This window comes from Lathyrus oleraceus, chromosome 2, assembly GCF_024323335.1.
Source record: "Lathyrus oleraceus cultivar Zhongwan6 chromosome 2, CAAS_Psat_ZW6_1.0, whole genome shotgun sequence".
In the NCBI taxonomy this organism is placed as follows: domain Eukaryota; kingdom Viridiplantae; phylum Streptophyta; class Magnoliopsida; order Fabales; family Fabaceae; genus Lathyrus; species Lathyrus oleraceus.
In genome coordinates, this window is record NC_066580.1 from 108,835,174 (window position 1) to 108,858,884 (window position 23,711).

A 23,711-nucleotide genomic window follows, 5' to 3' on the forward strand; every position below is an offset into this window, starting at 1 on the left:
ATGTGCAATCCATCTCCTGCTATTCAGTTGAGTCATCCCTTTGCTCACACAACTGGTGTTGATGCATTGTGGATATTAACCGAAGATCCTTGTACAGTTGTACAGTTGAGTAAGTGTCATAAGTGTAGAAGGGTTCCCACTTTCTGAACCCACACTTCCTTTGTCTAAAGCTCTCCCAGGCCAGGGATAAGAGCTGTGAGGCACACCCCTCACTTCCCACTTCATCTGGCTTCACCCTAACTCTCAATGTTAGGGTTAAGAGCTAACATCACCCTGATACAGTTGACTTGCTTTTGCAGCCTAACCCTTGTGTGAGCCCACTTTGTTTGTATATAGTGTGTGCTAATTGTGCATGTTTGCTTTGTTTTGATTATGCTTGTATGCTTTGCTTTGCCTGTTTAGGATAGCTTGCTGCCTGTGCAAGTTAGATAGCAACCTTAACATAGGGTCATGATGCATGATAACTTCTAGGCTCGAGTCATAGTCTCCCTAGTAGTTTGTGTCCCCCCTTTGTATCTGGTTAGGCTAGTCTTTCTCCCCTGTTCAGGGGAACTACGTTGCCCTGATCCTCATAGCAGATGAGGTACGTAGGCAGGAGATCATGCGAGATCTCTCCGGGCACCCTTTTTCTTTTTGTGTGTGTGCTTGGAGTCTGACGTAAGTCCAGCAATTGGCCTTTGGTTTCCAGTGTGGGTTTGTTTGGTTCGGAGTCTGATGTAAGTCCAGCGATTGGCATTCGGTTTCCATGTTTGCCTGTTTGTGTGTGTTTTGTTTCGGCGTGCGTGAGCCGAACTACGGTAGCTCTGATTCTCATTCCAGATGAGATACGTAGGCATAGGATGCGATATCCTAGCGAGCCCTCTCCCCTCTTTCTCCACCTGTGTTGTTTCAGTGTGTGTGTGTGATGTTTGTGAGCAACTTCTGTTTTAGCAACCTTTTTCTATCTTTCTGAGCGTGGATCCCGTCGAGTACGACGGATGCGTAGGGGTGCTAATACCTTCCCTTTGCATAACCGACTCCCGATCCCATTCTCTTTGGTCGCGAGACCATTTCCTTTCCAGGTTTACTTCGAGCGTTTCCTTTCCCTCTTTTGGGATAAATAACGCACGGTGGCGGCTCTGTTTGTTTTGTTTTAGCCCGCCGGTTGTTTTTCGCGGATGCGACAAATACTAACATCTAATCAACTAACATTTGACTAACTTTTACTTTTATTGCTTTTAATTTCAAGTCATTTACTTTATGTCATTTAAAATTCAAGTCATTTACCATTTTCCATTTTACATATCATCTAACTTGTTTATGTTTATGTCATTTTCCCTTTGCTCATTTGAGCCATATATTGTGATTGTATATACGTGTTTGTGTATTTTGTTTTATGTTTATGGTCTTTTGACCTTAATGTACATAATAACAACAAAAACCCTAAAAAATGTTTGTATGGACTGTTGGATTTGATTTGAGCTTTGGACTTGGAATTAGGCAACATTCCCTATGCAAAAGGACTTGGCCAATGCCAAATTTTCTGAAACCAAGTTTGAGCTTTCATCTGATGCAAGTGTTGAGATCCATTTGAGTTCATTTGCTACATGGTTTTAATGCAAATGTTACTTTGGACCTGTGTCTTATGCCTTGTTCTGAGCCATTCAAGGAGTTTGTCATATGATACATAAAAGATTATGAAGAAGACTATGAAGTTGCTAACTTGGATGTGACTATCTTTATTTGATGCATTGCTCTTCATCTTGCTATTTGTGTAATGATATTGCTTGATTCTAAAGTCCAAAGGGAAAATGGGTTTCTGTATGTCACTCTTGTCTATTGGATTGCATCTCACTGGTCAGATCTTTTCAACTATTAACTTTTAATTTTTGCTTAGGATTAGTCTCTTAATCTCCTCCCACTTCTTAAATTTCAAATCTCTCCCCTCTTTCAAAAAATCTTCTTTGCTTGTGATTTCTTTAAACTTAGACTTTATTACAAATTAGAAACTTTGGCCTTATGCCATTGCATTTTTAAACTTCTTTTCTTAATTCAAACTTGTGAATGAATTTAACCATACTTAACCTAAAAATTTCAAAAATATAAAAAGAACTAACACTCATTCAAACTCTTTTAAGCCTTTCGTGCCTCTCTTAAACTTAAATTTTTGTTAAAAGCAACTCACTCACTTTGAAATTGATACCAGGAACTACGGGGTTTTGATCCCTCATTTTTATGTTGGTATGTAGGCGTAAGTCCGAAGGACTTGTCAAACACAAAAATATAATCAATGAATTCTTTTTCTCATCCTCACACCCTATTTTTTCTCAAACATCTTTTATACCAAAACACATACACACATAAAAAAGGGCTCCTTATGAGTACCTATGACACTTTGGGTGCTAACACCTTCCCTATGTGTAACCAACCCCCTTACCTGTAATCTCTGGCATTTTATTAGTTTTGATTTGAAAACTTCTTATCTTTGAGTTTTATTCGTACTTTTCCCTTTTCCTTTGGAAACAATAAAAGCGCGGTGGCGACTCTGGTTTTATTAATGTTAAGTTTATCAATAGCTTAATGGTCATGAATCACCGCTACACTCGTCTTGTTCTATACCACTGCTTCTTGGTTCCTTTTGATGTTGGTGTCCCATGTGGGTTTTCTCTCGACCTGCTGTCTTTTGCCTCTCGTAACTTGAATCCGTTATTGATTTCCATTCCTCGTCTTATCATAGTTCATTGTGATCAACTAGGGTTGTAATTTAGGGTTTTATTGATTTTAAGGTTTGACTGTGTTTGGTTAGATTTGTTTGATTGAATGGAAGTTGTGGAAGTTTAGAGAAAAGTCATACCTCCTCTCTCTTCATGTTCTCTATGTTGAATTTTATTGATAGAAATGTTGTGTTGATTTTTCTTATAGTACATTGCAAAGAAACATTAAAATAATAATAAATTTATTGTGAGTGAATCAATTAGTTTTTTTAAACAACCAAAATTAGTAATTAGTTCTTAGTTAATATATTTTCATTTTCATTAGTGTTTGAATCCATTCTTTTTCGTTTTTGTCATGTTTGATCTCATTACATCTAATAGATAATAAAAATATTTTTTGACCTTTTGAAAAGTGATGATAAATTTTGGGAGATGACACAAAAAATATGAGTGATGTGATTTAACAAAAGTTGAATTGTTAACGCGAAGATACACAATTCTGATTTAATATATTATAAATAGATTAGTTTTAGGTTTAAATAGGTAAATCATCCATGTAAGTTAGCGAGTTTTTTTATTTTTGTCTTTGTATTTTTTTTTCTTAAAATAATCATTGAATGTTAAAATTCTTTTGGTATTTGTCCCTAAAATTAAAACATATGAAAAAATCCACAATAAACCTACGAATTTTCCTGCAGAATTTTACTTTAGGTATGAAAGTCAAATGAATTTCAACATTTAAGGAATATATATATATATATATATATATATATATATATATAAAGGACGAAAATCAAAATCTTGCTGACTTACATAAACAAAAAGACTACTTAAGTTTAAATTTTATTTATCATATATTTTTAATGTTTTACAATAACAAACAACAACTAAGCCTTATCCCACTAGGTGGAGTCAGATACATCGATTAACTTTTGACAATTTTCTATCAAGAACCATGCTTCTATTCAAATCATTAATCTTGAGATCTTTCTTAATAACCTCTCTTATAGTCTTTCTAGGTTTTCCTCTTCCTCGAATTGATTGCCTTCTCTCTATCCAATTTACTCTCCTTACTACAGAATCTACAAGTCTTCTCTCTACATGCTTAAACCATATAAGTTCATTTTCCACCATCTTCTATACTATAGGCGATACCTTGACACTCTCTCTAATATTTTTATTTATAATTTAGTCTATCAAGTCTTACCACACGTCTGCCACAACATCCTCATCTCTGATACACTTAGTTTATTCTCGTGTTGATTCTTAATCGCCCGACATTTTGTAATATAAAAAAGTGCAGGTTTTACCGCAGTCAGATAAAACTTTCCCTTCAGCTTAAGCGGTACATTTGAATCACATAAAACACCTAATTCCTTTTTCCATTTCAACCACCCAACTTGAACTCGATGGTTTACATCCCCTTCTATTTCTCCATCATTTTGTATTACGGACCCAAGATATTTAAACTGTCTGACTTGAGTCATAATATGGTATCCAATTTTCACGTCTAGGTTATAAACGCTTATTCGTTTGTTGAAGTTACATTCCATATAATCCGTCTTAGTTCTGCTTAAACGAAAATCTTGTGTTTCTAAAGCTTGTCTCTAAGTTTCCAACCTCTCATTTAAATCCTCCTTCGTCTCTCCAAGAAGGATTATATCATCTGCAAAAAGCATGCATCTCGACGCTAGCTCTAGGATATATTCCGTGAGTACATCCAAAATTAAGGTAAAAAGGTAGGGATTTAGGGTTGAACCTTGATGCAAACCAGTTGTAATGGGAAAATCGTATGTCCCTCCACCCTGTGTTTGAATACTAGTCGATACTCCTTCATACATATTTTTGATAGCTCAAATATATACAATCCTAACCCCTTTCTTCTCTAGGGCTTTCCACAAAATCTCTATAGGCACTCTATCATATGCCTTCTCCAAGTCAATAAAAATTAAGTGCAGGTCTTATTGGTCCATCCAATACTGCTTTATCACACGCCGTAATAGATAAATTGTTTCCAAGGTCGATCTTCCAAGCATAAAACCAAATTGATTCTCTATGACTTGAGTCTCTTTTTTTAATCTTCGTTCAATCACTATTTCCCATAACTTCATAGTATAACTCATAAGTTTAATCCCCCTATAATTTGCACAATTTTGTATATCCTTCTTGTTCTTATAGATTAAAACAAAAGTGTCTCTTCTCCATTCAGTTGACATGCCTTTTGACCTCATAATTTCATTAAAGGGCTGTTAGTCACTCAATACCTCTATCTCCGGGAATTTTCCACACTTTAATAGGTACGTTGTCTAACCCAATCGCCTTATTGTTACTCATTATTTTCAACACGTATTTTACCTATTGTTTCTGAATTCAACGATAGTAATTATAGTTCTTCCATTATCCTTTATATCTTTTATATATCATATCCTTCATTAAATAAATTGTATAAATATGTCTTCCACCTATCCTTTATATCTTTTTCCTGAACTAAGACTTTACCTTCTTCGTCTTTAACACATTTCACTTGATCTAAGTCTATAGTCTTTCTTTCTCTTCCCTAGGAAATCTTTATATATATATATATATATATATATATATTATATATATATATATATATATATATATATATATTCTCCCTCCTTGATTCCTAGAGATTGGTATAATCAGTCAAAAGCTTCGGTTCTTGCTTCACTCGCCGCTTTCTTGGTCTTATTCTTAGTTTTCTTGCATTTTTCCTATGTTTTAGAATTTTTACACCTAGACCACTCTTTAAAACAGTCATTTCTTACTTTAACTTTACTCTGGACACTTTCATTCCACCACCATGATTTTTTATCCCTAGATCCAAAACCTCTTAATTCACCCAATGTCTATTTAGCCATTTTTCTAATCTCTTGCGCCATCTTATTCCACATAGCATTTGCACTTCCTTGTTGTTGTCCAAACCCCATCTCCAAGATCTTGTGTTGGAAGATTTCTTATTTTTCACCCTTCAAATGTCACCACTTGATTTCCAGCGTTACCATATAACTTCTTCTCTTTGCTATCTCCTTAATTTTAACATCCATAACCAAAACTCTATATTGGATAGTCAAGCTCTCTCCCAGAATAAATTTACAATCCAAACAAATCTTCCCATCTGACTTCCTGTTAAGAAAGAAATCTATTTCAGAACATGTCACTTCACTTTTACATGTGATAAGATGTTCATCTCTTTTTCTAAACCATGTATTGCTATAGTAAGATCTAAAGTCGACGAAAACTCCAATGTGAATTTAGCTTATACATTCACCTCCCCTAGGCCAAAACCCCCATTCACACTCTCAAAACCTCTTGCTACGCTACCCACATGTCCATTGAGATCCCCTCTTAGGAAAAACTTATCTCCTCGGGGTATATTCTGAAGTAAACCTTCTAAATTCTCCCAAAATGTTACCTTAAGGTGTTATGCTAACCCAACTTGAGATGCATAAGCACTAATAACATTAAAGGTGCCTTGGTTCACTACATCCGGACGGCGATGCAACGTCCCTTGCTCTTTTGACACTGTACTCGAAGCATACAACGCATTGCTTACGAACAACAACCTAGTATTCATATTATTTCGTAGATGATCAATGTTATAGAGATTTGACAAAGTTTTACATTGATAATCTATGTCAAAAAAATAATGATAAATTTATGAGTGAAAAATGATAGATTTTCTTAAACAATTAATGAATTTTAAATTAATATATTTTTGTTTTTGTGAAAATTTGAACCATACCTCCAAATAAATAATAAAAGTATGTTTTATTACCTTTTTAAAAATAAAAAATGAGTCCTAAGAGATGCGATAACAATATTGATAATGTGGCGAAAAATCTTAAATATATATCATCATATAATATTTTTTTTATGAAAAATGAAATAGTATATAATTACAAGGACAGATATCTCTTTGATTTTTTTTGTTCACAGTGATCTTGCATATTCACAAAGTTAGTCATAGAAATACTTTTTAGCATATAGATAAGTACAGATTTAGCAATAATAAAACCATGTTTTCTTTTATTTATTCCCAAAACAATTCAATTAAAGAAATGCCCCAAAATCTAAAACCCTAGTGTAGCAAACAGTACAATTTAACAGCATCCACACCATCTTGATAATAGCGTCGGAAAAGAGTGCTGCGTCGGCAAGGAGACGTATCATGCGACATCATGCAATGCGAATCGAGGTGAAATTTAGAATGTGCAGTATTTGGTTTTTTTAAATTGAAATCTCAGGAATCAGAATATATGCATTAGAGCTCTTCATTGTTCTTATCTGTTCTCATTTAATTTAAATCAATATATTAAAACTTTAAGAGATTAATTGTTATGCAAGTAAGATATTTTACACTATCAATACATCACAATCTTTCATTTGTGTTACTTTATATGTGATTATAGTAAAAATCAAACTTCTTTAATAAATAAATGATTGTAATTATCTATCTGATAGTGTAAAATATCTTAAATCCAAACTTTAATATAGCAAGCACATAAATTAACTGTTAAGTTTTACATCAAAACAAAAAGTATCTTAAACTACAAATATGATCAGAATCAGAAAAAACAATAATCCTCCAGTATTACAGATGATTTATAGATTAAATTTCTCCTAGTCATCTGTTGAAAGTAGTTGATTTTCCACCTATACTGAGTTTCTTAAATGGCGACTCGGTTTCTTCAAGTAATTTTATCTCAAACAATACATCCTCAATTGCCACAGCCAATTTCTTGTCATCATTAGCATCATAGAAACAATTTCTACCCATAGCATCAAGAACTACTTTTCTCCAAACAGAGTCACTGTTGATTAACGTACTCGCATTCCCTAATATCCAAAGACAGTATCTGAGCAAAAACAAAACTCAGTTTTCAGTAAACATAGAAAAAGCAAGGTAAGATTGACAATAACAGTATAGAACATACCTAGCCCTAGTCATTGCCACATTTGCTCTTTGTCTGTTTGACAGAAAACCGACATTGCCGCTCCCGTTAGATCTCACGGTAGATATTATTATAATATCCTCCTCTCCACCTTGAAAACCATCCACAGAACGCACACTAACAGAAAACTCTGAGTTAGAATTTGAAGTGTACTGCTTAATTTTCTCCTTGATTTCATAAACTTGAGCGTTATACGGAGATATGATTCCAATGCTGACCTTCTTCTGTTTCCGCATGAACTCTGTAAAAGAAAAAGAAATTACACATGATATGAATTCAAAATTCATATGTAACTAATGTTTTCAAAATTCAAACACCCAAGAAAGATAAAATAACCTTTTTTAAGACTCTTAATTATCTCAGAAATAGCTGCCACCTCGACCATGTTCTTCAAACTATGTCCACGACCAGATTTCTCTTTACCATCGGCTATGTTTATAAAAGAATAAGAAGAATACATTTCTCCTTCAAGGAAACACTTGTTATAGCTTTCTTCCATTACAATGGCCGCATTAGAAAGTTTTTCATCGTAAAACTCTTTGCATGGGAATAAACTGATAGATGGATGCATTCTATACTGAATATTAAGCATTTCCCTTTTGTATCCCAATCTTACAAGCCTCTCAAACATACTTCTTCCGAATTCACACTTGTCAGCTATCTACAAATATAATATTTTAAAAACATCACACAACAATCTTTCAGAGATTGAATAACAATAAAATTGAAATTAGTAAGTACCTTGCTTTTGACCAATGCAGGAAGCTGTCTCTCATCACCTATAATAATGCAATGGCGAAGACCAGGAAGCTGCAAAGGAATCGTAGATTCACATTCTTTAAGTTGTGCAGCTTCATCAATTACTAAAAATTTCACTGGAGTCATTCCTTCTGTGTCCAGTTTACCAGAACTTGAAGCTGTACAGAAAATTAGACATGCTTCTGACAAACAAAACTTTTCTATATCACGTCTCACATAAATATCAGGTAGAGAAACTGAGGTAGAGAGCAAACTTAGAATGCGTAGTATCTCATCCCTTTTGTCGCTTAACAGTCCAAAACAATCAGACACAAATTTTTCTTCAAGGTCAAAAAGAGTTGGCTTGAGTATGTCTTGATTCAAGGAGTTTTCAAAAGACTCGAAAAGACTGGGAGCTTTTAACATAACTTTGACTGTTTCAATGGAAATAAAAGATTTTGGTAAATGAGTATACAAGGCATGATTAAAGAACTCAAGGATCTCTCTTAAATTCCCAAATCTCTGCTTAACAAATTGTTCCATCGTCATCACACACGCATTCGTGTCATCCTCGTCCAACTGGTATTTCTGTGCAATCTCTTTCCATGCCTTCTGCACATATCTCTCAAATGTCATAGGATAAGCATCCATACTTTTCGTTGCCAATTCATCTAGTGATAAATCATGTTTCTCTAAGAAATGCTGTTCTTTATAGCCTTCAAGAATCTTGGTAAAGTCTTCATATAAGGTTCTCGAGCATAGCTTGAGTTGCTCTCTTAATTCCATGAATCTATCCTTTTCAACTGACGATTCCATGAATATCTGCTTTTCAAATTCCTCCATTGTCATGATTCTTGGCTTTTTATGTTGCTCAACCATTTTGTTTATCCCTGCAATAACTTTCCATGCCTTATTCCCCATATTTTGCTTGTATGCACGATATGCTCGGTATGCACATATCTCTAATAAATACCCATCTTGAGGATCCCTAAGCAACCGTCTCATTAATTCCAAGATTTGCTTCCATCCAGTTTTGGGATCGAAGCATTTCATAAGACTGTTAACCCGTTTATCAAGAAAAACACTTTCAAGACTCGGATAACAATCCAACTTCATTCTCTTACTATTGCCGAAAAGCACAATTTCACCTAAACCATATGTATCATACTCAAGTGAATCCATTACTAAACTATGCAACCGAATTGCCACCTGCAAAACTGCAGTATTAGTTGGAGCACAAGTCAATGTTCTGGTTTTTAACTTGAGAAGAGAAAATAACAAGCACGCGACCGTTTTTGTCTTCCCGGTTCCCGGTGGTCCCCATATAATTTTAACTTCAGAATGATGACAATTTATCATATCAACACTGCTCAAAACAGCATTATGTTGAGATTCATTAAGATGCTGAGAACAAATTATCACATCATCCTTGATGAATGGAGCATGACTATTTGCTTCTGATTGACAAATTTGACAGGCTTCTCCTCTCTGAAATACAAAGCAAGCATTTAACAGGTTGCATTCATAATCTTATTTTGAATTCCAATTGCATTTCAATGTAACTTTATACATGGAAAAAGAAGAATTGACTAATTGTGTAGGTTACACTGAACGGCAAGATATTACACAGAGAAACTCATTCATAATAAACAGTCTAGTAATTCTTACATTTAGATCAGGCTGCAATACTTTTTCAATAATGCTTCCATCCGTCTCAAAGTTCAATGCTTTCCAAATCCGAACATTTGTTGTCATGTTCATAAGGTAAACTGCATACAACTTTTGAGTTTCATTGTCCCTCGTGACAGATTCAAAATCTATGTTAATGCATTTGGAGGAAATAACTAGGATTCCCTCCTCAGATTCAGACTTTGGACCATGAACAAAAGCAATATGGTAGGGACGCTTAGGTGTGTTCAACTTCAAATCATCTAAACTTGTAGGCCTTATATCTGTGAACAAAATGAGATCCCCATACTCAGGTTCATACTTTCCAACATCTTTTTCAAACTCTATATTATAAAACAAAGGCTTGGGAAGCTTGAATAGTTTGCTGTCTTTTTTAAGTTTCGAGATTTCACAGAAAGGCGCTCGAGCAACACCTGACAAACTTGAAGATAAATCACTGTGTGTTTCCTCTAGCAATAGAGGAATAAAAGCTTTCTTGTAATCTGTGGCTGAATCAAATGTCTCTGGAATTTTATTCACCTGAGAGAAAACGACTAACCATTTCAATATAACATGTTACTAACAAAATATGCAATTCAATAAATTTATACTATTAACTCTAAATTATGCAAAGAACACGCGATAGTAAAGAAAACATTTTGGATATGAAACTATATCACCTTGTATTTGTAAAGATTATAGTTGAAAACGTCTTGGAGAGTCCATGAGAATACTTTATCTAAAAGCCCGCCAATTTCATTAGTTTCCTTTTCAATCGCTTTATTAGTCTTCTCCATTAGTCTGCTCCTTAGATACACCTATAGCAACCATTAAGAAAAACAAAATCAGTACCATAACAAAGACATAGTTCTTGACAGAATAGACAAGTTTGAGTTGTTGAAGTATATGAGCTTAATATGAAATGAGAGAAAAATCAACTTGTGGAACATGAATGAAACAAGAAAAACGACAACAACAAAAAATTAGTACTAACTTTATTATTATCACTCGTAAACAATGGTGAGAAGTTAGCTTCATGCAGTGTTGGATGGTTTAAGTATAAGTGAAGAGAGTGAAATTTATTTGTATAGTTGATTGGAGGGATGGTACTTGAAACGGCACAAGATTAGTGTGCTTCCATAGGAAATTACATTATGCATGATGCGCATTGATATCTCGAGTTCTGCAACAACTTTTCGTTTTCATATGTATATTAATTGACTAGTTGTACTTGCTTTTAAGGTTTATAGTAGTGGATGGTTTAAGTATAGTACATGATAATAAATTTAATATAAAAATGTTTCCTTAAATAATGAATTCAATTTTCTAAAATATTAAAAGTTAGTTTTTGAAAATCAAAATATCTACTTTTTTATTACCATTATGAAAAACAAAGTGATATTAGATCTTGATCATTATTATTATTAATTGGAATAAATAATGTAATAAAGGAAAAGGAAGGTATAAAAAACAGGGTTCTTGAGAAAATAAAGAAAAGCTTAAGATGATTACTGACAAACCTGAATCATCTAATAAAGAATGAGAAAGGTTTGTCGAAAAAAAATTTTATGACAATAGGAAGGTTCAATGCTTTTATTGTGAATTTTTTTGACATTATACAGTTGATTGTTGGTATGGTCTTGGTGACAACATGTGAAGGAGCCTCATTTTCTGATGTATGGTATCTTGGTTTTGGATGCTCAAACAAGATGACACGGCATATATAATGAAAGCAGAAAGAAAAAGTTACACTGAGAGATGATAGAAGCTTGACAGTTATAGGCATGGGAAGAATAATCATACAAAGGATGGAAAACCAACATTGATTGAAGAATAATCATATGTTCTTTAACATCTTATAGTTCAGTGTTTGTGTTTCTGAAAAAGTTTCAGAGTTTGAATCGTATCAGAGAAGTATTAGTAAAATGAGAACAATTGAAATTATAAAAAAAAACATTCATTCTTCTACTTTTCAGTGTTTGTGTTTCTGAAAAAGTTTCAGAGTTTGAATCGTATCAGAGAAGTATTAGTAAAATGAGAACAATTGAAATTATAAAAAAAAACATTCATTCTTCTACTTTTCAATGCTTTCATAATAAATAGGAGAAATAAACGTGAAGAAAAGCAATTATGTTTAAAATAAGTTACAAAATTGTCAAAAACAAATGACAAACAAATGTCTGTTCCTTGTACACATGATTGAAACTTAGAAAAGAGCTCAAGATATTGTCATTCACAACAGTGATTCAATGTCCTTCCTTAGTGACCGAACACCTCGCAATTGATTCGCCAGATTAATGCTTGGCCCCCGAAGTTTCCTTCCCCTGCCACAAAAAAGAAGTTGCAAATTATATCTTCGTTGAATATTTGAACTAGCAGCAATTTGTTGTAACAGCAATTTCTCAGTTTTCATGAATATTTGAAGAGAGTAGGTTCAAATGAGAAATTATTTATCACATTTTGCATGAGTATCTGAAGAGATAGCAATCAAAATTACCTATAGGAAGTAGAGTCAGTTTCTGGATCTTCACACAGACTGAGTTTCTTAAATTTCGACTCAGATTCTCCAAGTATTTCAAGTTCAAACACGACATCCTCAATGACACGAGCCAATTTCGGGTCTTCTCCGGCTTCATGATAACAATTTCTTCTCTTGGCATCAACAATCAACTTGCTCCAAATAGAGTCACTGTTAGCTAAAGTAGATGCATTTCCTAATATCCAAAGACAATATCTGCACACAAAATAGTAAACTTAGTTTTTGTCTGCACAGAAACATGAAAACATGGGAAATAAGTTGCATACCTAGCTCTTGTCATTGCGACATTTGTTCTTTGCCTGTTTGAAAGAAAACCGACTTTTCCACTCCCATTAGCTCTCACAGTAGACATTATTATAATATCCTCCTCTCCACCTTGAAAACCGTCCACCGATCGAACACTCACAGAGAAACCAGTATCAGAAACAGAAGTATACTCCTTTATTTTGTCTTGAATTTCATACACTTGAGCATTATATGGTGATATGATTCCAATGCTAACGTTCTTCTTTGTCCTATTGAACACTGCAAAATAAAGACCTTACACATATTAATTAATGCATATTATAGCTTACTATGAGAGACAAAATAAAAACAAATGGTGAAGAGAATAACCTTCTTTGAGGTTTTTAATCATCTCAGAAATAACGGAAACCTCAACCATGTTTATCAAACTGTGTCCTCGGCCGGATTTCTCCTTACCCTTAGCGATGTTAATAAAGGAATAAGAAGCATACAATTCTCCTTCAAGGAATCTCTCATTGTAACTTTCTTCCATAACAAAAGGGGCATCAGAAATCTTCTGATCATAGAATTCTTGGCAGGGAAATGAGCTTATCATTGGATGCATTCTATACTGAACATTAAGCATGTGTTTCTGGTATCCTAAAATTACAAGTCTCTCAAACATACTTCTTCCAAATCCACAATCATCGGCAATCTAGAAATATAGTAATTCCAAACATATTACAACAAACTTAAATAACGGGAAAACCTTCACTATTCCAACAAAAATTAATGACAATAATCAAGTACCTTGCTTTTAACCAGTGCTGGAAGTTGTTTCTCATCACCTATAAGAATACAATGCTGCAGGCCTGGCAGTTGTAACGGAATTGTGGATTCACATTCCTTTAACTGTGCTGCTTCATCGATAACTAAAAACTTCACTTGAGTCATTCCTTCAGTGTACAGTTTAATAGAACTAGATACTGTGCACAAAATTAAACATGCATTGGACAAGCAAAATTTTTCTATCTGAACTCTCCCTTGGAGTTCAGGGAGCAAAATTGAACTGGAAAGCAAACTGAGTATATTCAGGAACTTAGCTATTTCAGCATTTGATGGTAGAAAGCAAGACGGGATACTTTCTTTTTCACAACCATCATTACTTTGCTTGAATTCGGCTAGATACAACGAAATTCCAATAGACCTTAGTGAATCTAAAGCTTTAGCCATTATATTCAGAATTGCAAGTGAAATGAAAGATTTCGGCATGTGAGTATATAAAGTTTGTATCAAGAACTTGAGCTTCTCGCTAAGTTGGCGAAATTTCTTCTTCACATACTGCTCCAAAGTCATGAATTTTTCAATTTTCTCCTTCTCATCAGATAGGTATTCATCTTCTATGTCCTTCCATACAGTCTGCACATACTCCTCAAATGTCATCTGACTGATTCGCTTGGATAAAATATATGCAGATAAAACATTGTTATGTTTTTCTCTTACAAATTCCTCAAGAGTCTTATGATCATACTCTAAAAAATATTGTTTTTGAGGATCAAGAAGAAACTGAGTGATGGATTCTAAGGTATGCTTCCATCCGGTAAATGGAGCAAAGCATTGCATTAGATTCTTTACTCGATAATCAAGAAAGATATCACCAAGACCTGGATAAGAGTCTAACTTCATTCTCTTCCCATTCCCAAAGAGAACAATGTCACCTAAACCATAAGTATCATACTCAAGCGACTCCAGAACTAAAGTATGCAACCTCGTCGCCACTTGCAAAATCGCAGTATTAGTAGGAGCACAAGTTAAGGTTCTAGTTTTTAACTTAAGCAGAGAAAATAACAGACATGCAACTGTCTTTGTTTTACCAGTTCCTGGTGGACCCCATATGAGTTTGGTACTAGCATGGCAACAATTTATCATACTAACACAGCTTGAAACAACCTCCTTTTGGGATTCATTTAGACTTTGAGAAGAAATTATCTTGTCTTCAATGAAAAGAGATTGACGGCAAATTTTGCAGTTTTCTCCACTCTGAAACACAAATCAAGTGTAACATTGTAAAGTATGATATCACAAAAAGGAGAAATTATTAAAGAAAAACTGAAAAACTGATTCTTACGTTGAGACAAGGCTGTAACACTTTTTTAATAATATCGAGGTGTTCGCCCTCAGATTGTGAATTCAAACCTTTCCAAATACGAATGTTTGTTGTCATATTCATTAGATTAACAGCATAGAGTTTCTTGTTATCATTTTTCCTGAAGCCAAACTCAAACATGGGTTTGGATGACAGTACTGAGACTTCACCAGAAAATTCATCTTTCGGCGCAACAACGTAAGCAACATTGTAAGGACATTTCTGTGTGTTCAAGTCACTTACTCTTTTAGGCTTAACATCAGTAAAAGCAATGAGATCTCCAGGTTCTGGATCATATTTTCCATTGTTATCTGGTGTAGTCTTCAAAGATATCTGATAGAATAAGGCTTTTGGAAGTTTGAATTGCTTACTATCCCTCTCAACTTTTGAGACTTCACAAAAAGGAGCCTGAGACACTCCTTGCAAACTTGAGTACAAATCCGAGCGTGTTTCCTCTAGCAATGGTAAAATAAAGGATTGCTTATAATCTGCTGGTGAATCAAATGTGTAAGGAATTTTCTTCACCTGAGAGAGAGAAAAAAAAATCCAGTAACCAATAAAAATGCTATAACGAAATGATATATAACAAGACACGTAGATATTCTTGTACAACAATTTCATTGAAGTGTGTTGAAAAGAGGTAAAAGAAAAGAACCTGTTTCCTGTAGAGATTTTCGTTGAGAACATCTTTGAGAGTCCATTTGAAGACAATATCCAGAAAACCAAAAGCTGCATTCTCGTTATCATCCTCGTTTGCATGACTACTATTACTCTTCCACATTCTTTAATAATTAATCACTTCTTTCTTTCACAAGGAAGAAAACCAGACACTAAGACAGAACACTTCAAGTTTAATGTGTTAGTATATATGCGATATACAATGTGATATTGGTGGAATATGAGAGGTTAGCTTCATGCACTATTAGTAGTGTTTAATTACAGGAATATTAGTAATAAGGGACTTTTATTGGAAATCACAAATGCATTGTGAAATGATGTTTCGACTTCTACAACTCTTTTTTCGTTTCTATAAGTACTATAAAAACAATTTTTGTGTTTTTTAATTATATATAGTGTGACTATTTTTATGAGGAGAGAAGTGGGGTGAAACTTTTGGAATTGGAGGAAAAGAGACAAGAAAAGAGAAAAGTAAGGAAAACCTAAAGAGAACTCTAGGGAAGAGAAGTAATAGTCAAAAGCTTGAATTTTTCTGGAATTACAAGGTAAGAGTGTGAATTTGATTCAATAATAGAAACATGAATGGAAGGGTAGAGGGAGATTTAATTCTTTTTGGATTGATTATGAATATTGATATTTGTTGAATGAAATTTATGTTCTAAAATGTTCATGTATGTTCATCATTGATGATGTTTGAAGGTTTTAGGGATGATATAATATAGATCCATAATGATATGCATATAATTTTTGGTAACGCATTCGTGCACGATTTTGATCATAATTTTTAACTCGTAAATCATTTTGGGATGGAGTCTGAAGCGTTGAGTAACTGAAACAGAGGGATACGAATTTGTTTAAGGGGTAAAATATTTTTGGTGATGATTTCATGAACGTTTTTGGGGTTGGAGAAGATGAAAATCGTGCTGCAAAATTCAGGAAAAATAACACATTTTTAGTAACGCATTCGTGCATGGTTTTGGTCATAATTTCAACTCGTAAATCATTTTGAGACGGGGTTCGAAGCATTGGGTAGATGAAACAGAGGGCTATAAATTTGTTTCAGGGATAAAATATTTTTAACGATTTTATCAGCGGTTGGTAGTAGGAGGGAAAGAAGTGTATGATGTGATGAATATGGACGAGGTCCGTATTGACAAATTATTTGATGTATTATGAATGATTGAGATGACGTGTTTGGTTATATTGGGGGTAGTCCAGAAGGGTGGATTACGTTACACATGGTTGTAATTGTATGATTGATTGTGGATCACTAAATATTATTATAATTTTTATGTTAATTGCATTATTACTATGTCATACATCCATTGTTAATATGCTAAAAGAGATAAGTCATAGGTCCAAAGGGAGACGGAAAACTTTTCCGGAACTCAGAAGGGGGAGTTCGAGATTTTGAAAGGGGAACCAGGTTCATAAAAAGAACCAAATATTGAATTGGTACCACATGCATATGAGTTGTTGTGGTTGTCGTGAGTCACATAACATGAATGAATTATATGCGTGAAATATGACTATGTATGATGATGTTGTTGTTGTATGTGATGCTGATGATTATTTGGGCGTGAGAATGTGATATGTTATTATGCATGATTGTGTAGATGGTGTACTCTATTTTATATTCTATGTTGTTATTATTGAAATGAATTCTCATCCCTTCTGTTTGAATGTTGCCTTTACATGGGCATCGTGGAGATACTGAAGAGTAGATGACGCTGTTGTGAGTGGAAGTTGGCTCATAAAGCTATTTCTTTTAGTTTATTCTTGTCAGCTTTGGTTATGCTCTGATATGTAACACTGGGGAGCGAATTATTTATTTGGTGTTGAAATTTCCTGAGAGACAATGTATGCCCTCATATTTGTTTTATGTTTTGGTGTGATAGTGTTGTACCCCAAAATTTGCCCTCCCTTTTTGCTTTTTATCTAACCCATAACTTGAGATTCATCTATACTTATTCATACCTCATTCATGTACATCATCCATTCATTGACACTTCCTAACAAGCATCATAGATTTAAGGGTTGTGGCTAATGAAAATCAGGTTTTTGCCCTTAAGATTGTGGTATTGCTCATCATGTAGAAGAAACCCTAATTGTTTGGTTCTTTGGGGAACTTGACTCTTGAAGTCTGTATCATGACATCCATTTGGACATTCCAGCCCTAATTCTTGATTATGTTCTTATGGGATTTGTGTTTGACTTTCTATATATCTGACATTGACTTCTAAACCCTAATTGTGGGCCCATGATCAGAGGTGGAGCTGGTGGAGCTCTGTGTTGTGGTTGAAACCCTAATCAGGGATAATTGGTACATGAGTGCCATGTTGGTCAATTTTGGACTGAGAACTCACCAAAAAACCTAGTTATTAGATATTTGAGGCCTAGGAGACTACATCATGATGTTCATTCATGCCCAAACCTTAGCTATCGATCTTTTAAGTTCATGAATCATGTGGCTTGCTTTGAGGGAGTGGAAACCCTAACTTGGTCCATGGCAATGGTGGATCACTGGTGACTCATTTGGTTTGAGGCTATTGGTTATGGCTTAACACTTGAATCTTTAACATGGCTAAAACCCTAATCCATGGATTGTTATAGGATGGATCCCAGGTATGCATTTCATTCAGATTCATATTCTCATGCCCTATTTGATCCAAGTTTCATTTCATTCATATTCCATTCATGGTTTTCTTGGTTTCACTAGGGCATCGACAAGCCATGGTCTCATGTTCTATTGATGTGTTAGGATTCATACAAGCGGTCTAGCTCCATTAATTCAATTTCATTGGGCACTTGGTCAAGGCATCACATTGGTCCACTAGCATCCATGTCATTCACTCATTCAAATTGGTTTTAGATTTTATCTAAGGCATTTGGTTTCAAGTTGGTCTTCATTTGAATTTAAAGTTGTCTCATGTGTAAGAACATCTTTGACTAAAAAATACATTCATTCATAAGGGTCATTTTGTTACATTATCCATACATGTTCATTGAAAATTACAAAGAAATTACATATTTTTTACATAAGGTGACTTTTGGTCAAATGTTGACTTTTTGTTCAACTAATTGGCCAAAGTCAACTCACCATTACTACCTCTCATAAACCTTAAGTGTTTTGGTTCTTCAAGAACAAATCATCCTTGCATATGCATTCCAAGTTTGTATTTCAAGCATTTTCTAATTATGCCAACATAGAACAATTCTAATACTTAACACATTCCAACCAAGCCTATACCACAATCATATACGACCACGTTACCATTTCAATAACCATTACAATTTCAAAACCAAGGTTCCATAAACCATTCCAATGCTTATTTACGAGTTAATACACTTGCCATTTCATTATGAATCAATGCATATTTCATCCAAATTGTCTAGCATCCCCATAATATACAATTCATTTCCATATACAAATCCAAACATTCAATGACTTTCCATTTCATACAATTTGCAAACTTTTCATTCAAATTCAATTTTAAGATTCATACACATAATCCATGTCAAATACCTTACACTAATTCATGACCAAGTTCCTCAATTTCATCCACCTACTAATTCATGGCCAAGTTCCTCAAAGCACAAACTAACATGTGACATAAGTTCTAATTCCTACTCTACTAATTCATGACCAAGTTCCTCAATTTCATCCACCTTTTCTTCATGACCAACTCCATCTAAACCAATGCCAATCCAAGCAATCTCCACTAGCCTGCAAAAGAATCCGCAAAGACAGGATAAAATCACTTTTTGACCATCTAAAATCAAGAAAAAGAAACAAGTTACCATGAATTTTTAAAAAAATTTCAAAATTAACCATTTTTTCAAAAATATTACACAAATGGGCAAAATTTGCCCTAAATGTGTACATAGGCGCCACCCTAGTTGGCGCCTACCCTTAATGGGTAGGGCAAGTCGCCACTAGGAGTGGCGCCTACACCCATTCCCATTTTTTTTTTTTTAACATGTTTTGTTATTTTTTTTTTTTTTTTTTTTTTTAAATATTAGATATTTGATAAATATATTTTTTTTTATAAATTATATTAATTTATATTAACACTTATATATAAATAAAATTATTACAAGAGATATATATATTAATTTATATATATTAATTTATATATATATTAATTTATATATATATATATATATATATATATATATATATATATATATATTAATTTAATTTATAAACAATTAATATTATACACATGTAAATTAATATATATAAATATTTATTTACAAGATATAAATAAAATAAAATTTATATTAACACATATATATAAATAAAATGAATATTAACACATTTATATTAACACATATATATAAATAAAATGAATATATATATATATATATATTAATATATATATATATATATAATATATATATATATATATATAATTTAATTTATAAGTAAATAATATTATTTATAAATTTTGGGAGAATTAGGGTTAATCATGTTAAGGTTAATCTATCAATTATAATTAGGGTTTATTGATCGGTTATAATCAGAGTTTGGTAGTTATGACCTAATTGAAACCCTAATTAATCAAGTGCGACACTAATTAGGGTTAAGTAGATTGGTGTACAACCCAGATCTTTTCCTATAAATAAAGTGTTATTTCCTTGCATTTGCTTCACCACTATTTCTTATCACTTTCTCTATCAAGTTGAGTTCATGGCATCTCCAAGACCGCCGTCATGGCAGCGAACATCATCAAGGCGCCCGGATCCTGAACAAGTAATCTTAAAAAGGGATGGGCATGTTATTTTTTCGCCTTTGAAACCCCCAATGGAGATGAAGTTTTGGAACATCCGTTCGTTGGACCAACTAAAAAGGTCCTTGATGTCTTGGTTAGAGGGAGATTACCAACCTGGTGAACTCATAAGAAGGATTCAGAGGCTTAGAACAAGGTTCTCATTTGAAACTGGAGAAACAATACGTTGGTGGGTTGAAGTTGAAAGCGACATTGATTGCATCCAAATGATGCATGGATCAAACGATATAGTGTTAACTGTTGTAATTTCTTAGATTTTAATGGTTGTCTGTCATGTTGTTGTTGTATTTGTTATTGTTCTACCTCCCTGCATCAGAATTTGCCAACACTATTTCTCGGCGGTAGTATTGGAATCCAGGTTGGTTTAATGCATACCCCGCGTTTATCAAATGTTGCTTCAAGAAGTTATCCTTGAACTCCCGCATAAAATTTTGAGCAATATGCCTGATGCAGTAAACATGGGTAGACGGGGGGTCATGCCAACCATTTGCTGGATTATTGTATGCACTGTCTTTTGAAGCGTGCCTGTCAGAAATCACACAGATGCCAGCTTGTGGAGTCACGTGCGTTCGGAGATTCTTAAGGAAGAAACTCCAAGCAGCAGTCGTTTCTCCTTCTACCAATGCAAAGGCTATTGGGAAAATATTAGAATTGCCATCTTGTGCGACCGCCATCAGTAACGATCCTTTGTATTTCCCATACAGCCAAGTTCCATCGACTTGAACAAGTGGTTTGCAGAATGTGAACCCGATGATGCAGGGACGGAATGCCCAGAAAAGTCTATGGAAAATTCCATTACCTTCTAGACGAGTTCCGTCAGGGGATTGTGCAGGCAAGGTCTCCATTATAGTAACCGTCCCAGGTGAGTACAATCGTAGTGCAGCCAGGTAGCGTGGTAGTTGTTTGTATGATTCCTCCCAGTTACCGTATACCAGTTCAATTGCCTTGGTTTTCGCTAACCAAGCCTTTCTGTATGACGGTGTATATTTGAAAACAGCCACACAATGGGAGATAATTGTTTTCACCTTCAGTGACGGGTCAGCCTCAACTAGAGGTAATATGGAATGGCAGATCATATCATGGCTAAGTTTGCGATGATCCTGTGCCATGTTGGTGTTGACGCAAATGTGAGCTTGAGATATGGACCCTATCACCCACGCATTATGTTTCTTCTTGTACGATGCCATCAACCTATACCCACACTCCGGATTTTTGCATACAATAACGTATCTTTCCGGATTTGATTTGATAACATCGTAGTCAACACAATTTTTCAAGTGCCAGTTCTTTATTGCTAACAGACACTCTTCCTTGGTCCGAAATTGGTCACCCTTCTTTAAGTCCTCATCAGACCTCATATATGGGTTGTAGAACATATCTGATGAGGGCTCATCCTCGCCCAAGTTAAGTGTTGTGAAGTGAACAGGCGGTGAGTAGCGTTGCGCTATAGGTATTTGAGCTTGGTCTTCGTCTTCAGAATGACGGTTCACCAAGTCATCAACCACGTCTTCAGCATCATCAACCACATCGTCTTCAACGTGGTGCTCAACATCTTGTTCGTCATCAATCACAGGATCAATAACCTGTGATTGAATATTCTGAGTTGGTTGAGGTTGTTCCAACACAATGTACAACACTATGTATTCGTAACCAGAGTACTCATGGTTACGAAGCATGTATTGTGTCTCCATGTCATTTTGAATCAATGACTTATAAAACTTGACAGAGTTGTTTTCTGAAAAAAAAGGTTGTTGATAAAAATTTGGGACACGGGTTGTCTTAGTTTGGACTCAATCTTCCTTTTCAGGTAAGAGAAGTCAGCTCCTCTATTTAGACAAAAACGAGTGCATTCGGTGTTTCTAAATAGGAAGCCAGACATATCACATTCATAAGTCTCACCATTGACGTGAGCTTTGATTTTGTATTGTGATGAAGATGCCATGTTTTGTGAAGATATTGTGAAGGTTTTGTGAAGGGTTTGTGAAGGTTTTGTGAAGGTTTTGTGAAGGTTTTGTGAGGGTTTTGTGATGATATTGTGATGGTTTTGTGAAGGTTTTGTGATGATATTGTGAAGGTTTTGTGAAGATTGCTGTGAAGATATTGTGAATACCTTTGTGAAAATGTGTGTGCATATTTATACTGCAAGATTCCGACACATCTTTGCATGCATGTCTTCAACCAAGCCTTCCCCAAGAGAAACGCATGCATTACCACTAAATCACTCAGCTTCTAACTGATTTATTAATATCATGCATTCTCGATAAATAACATTTTTACTTTTTTCTTTGCAGTTTATTTGGAGGCCATATTTGGGATTGGAACATCAACCCAACCCCGAAGATGCAGCTGTTTGGACAGCAAAAACGGCCATAATGCGGTTCACCACTATGGAGATTCACCAAAGTGACCGTGTCAAGCTTCAATTCGGAATGCATCAAGAAATCCCAGGCCCCCCAATGTCTATGGAACCTTGGCATCTAAAAAAAGTCAGCCACCAGTGGTATGCCCAAAATTGGAAGGAATTTGCTAAGGAGTTTCGTAAAATGTGGAAAGACCGTGCCCACTATGTTCTACAATTTCCGGTGGCGCCCAACGAAATGAAGCCGACAAGGGAATATGTGGATTGGTATAGAGCAAATACAAATCCAGAAATGATTGTGTCTGACCCGTTCTATTTGGACGATCCCCGGATGCAACAGCCATATTTCCAACAACAACAACCACCACAGTATTCCCAACAACAACAACCACCACAGTATTCCCAACAACAACAACCACCACCTTATTACCAACAACAACCACCACCACCATTTTACCAACAACAACCACCACCACCTTATTACCAACAACAACCACCACCACCATATTACCAACAACAACCACCACAACACATGTCCACCCCCCAACCAAATCAACAATACATACCACAAACTCAACCCCAATACCATGAAGACTACCAACAACAAACTCAACATTCCCACCACCATCAACACTCCCAACACCTACCACAATATCAATCCCCCCACTTCCACCAATCCCAACACTTCCATCACGACAATGTCCCGAGCTCTTCCAGTCCTCCACCTAGCCCCGACACGGGTATACAAGAGGACTACCAACAGGACTACTACACACCACAACAAACACTGCACTTTGGCCAACCCGATTCAACCCTAAACTACCAAAGACCACAATTCGAGGGCGCACCCAGCAGTAGTCAGTTTGTCCCACCGAGACAAAGCTTTGAGGGCGCAA

General features: G+C 34.9%; 1 protein-coding gene and 1 pseudogene across 1 annotated transcript; both read right to left on the reverse strand.

Moving 5' to 3' along the window:
* Positions 1 to 6,743: 6,743 nt before the first annotated feature.
* LOC127122117 (uncharacterized) lies at positions 6,744 to 11,604 on the reverse strand (annotated as a pseudogene).
* Positions 11,605 to 12,132: 528 nt separating this feature from the next.
* Positions 12,133 to 15,827, reverse strand: LOC127118322 (helicase SEN1). Its single transcript, XM_051048494.1, has 7 exons — positions 15,641 to 15,827; positions 14,968 to 15,510; positions 13,650 to 14,879; positions 13,230 to 13,554; positions 12,881 to 13,139; positions 12,573 to 12,809; positions 12,133 to 12,399 (listed from the first exon to the last, which is right to left on the reverse strand). Exons 1-7 carry the CDS (start codon positions 15,764 to 15,766, stop codon positions 12,309 to 12,311), a joined length of 2,811 nt encoding a protein of 936 aa, XP_050904451.1. The 5' UTR covers positions 15,767 to 15,827; the 3' UTR covers positions 12,133 to 12,308.
* Between the last annotated feature and the right edge of the window lie 7,884 nt (positions 15,828 to 23,711).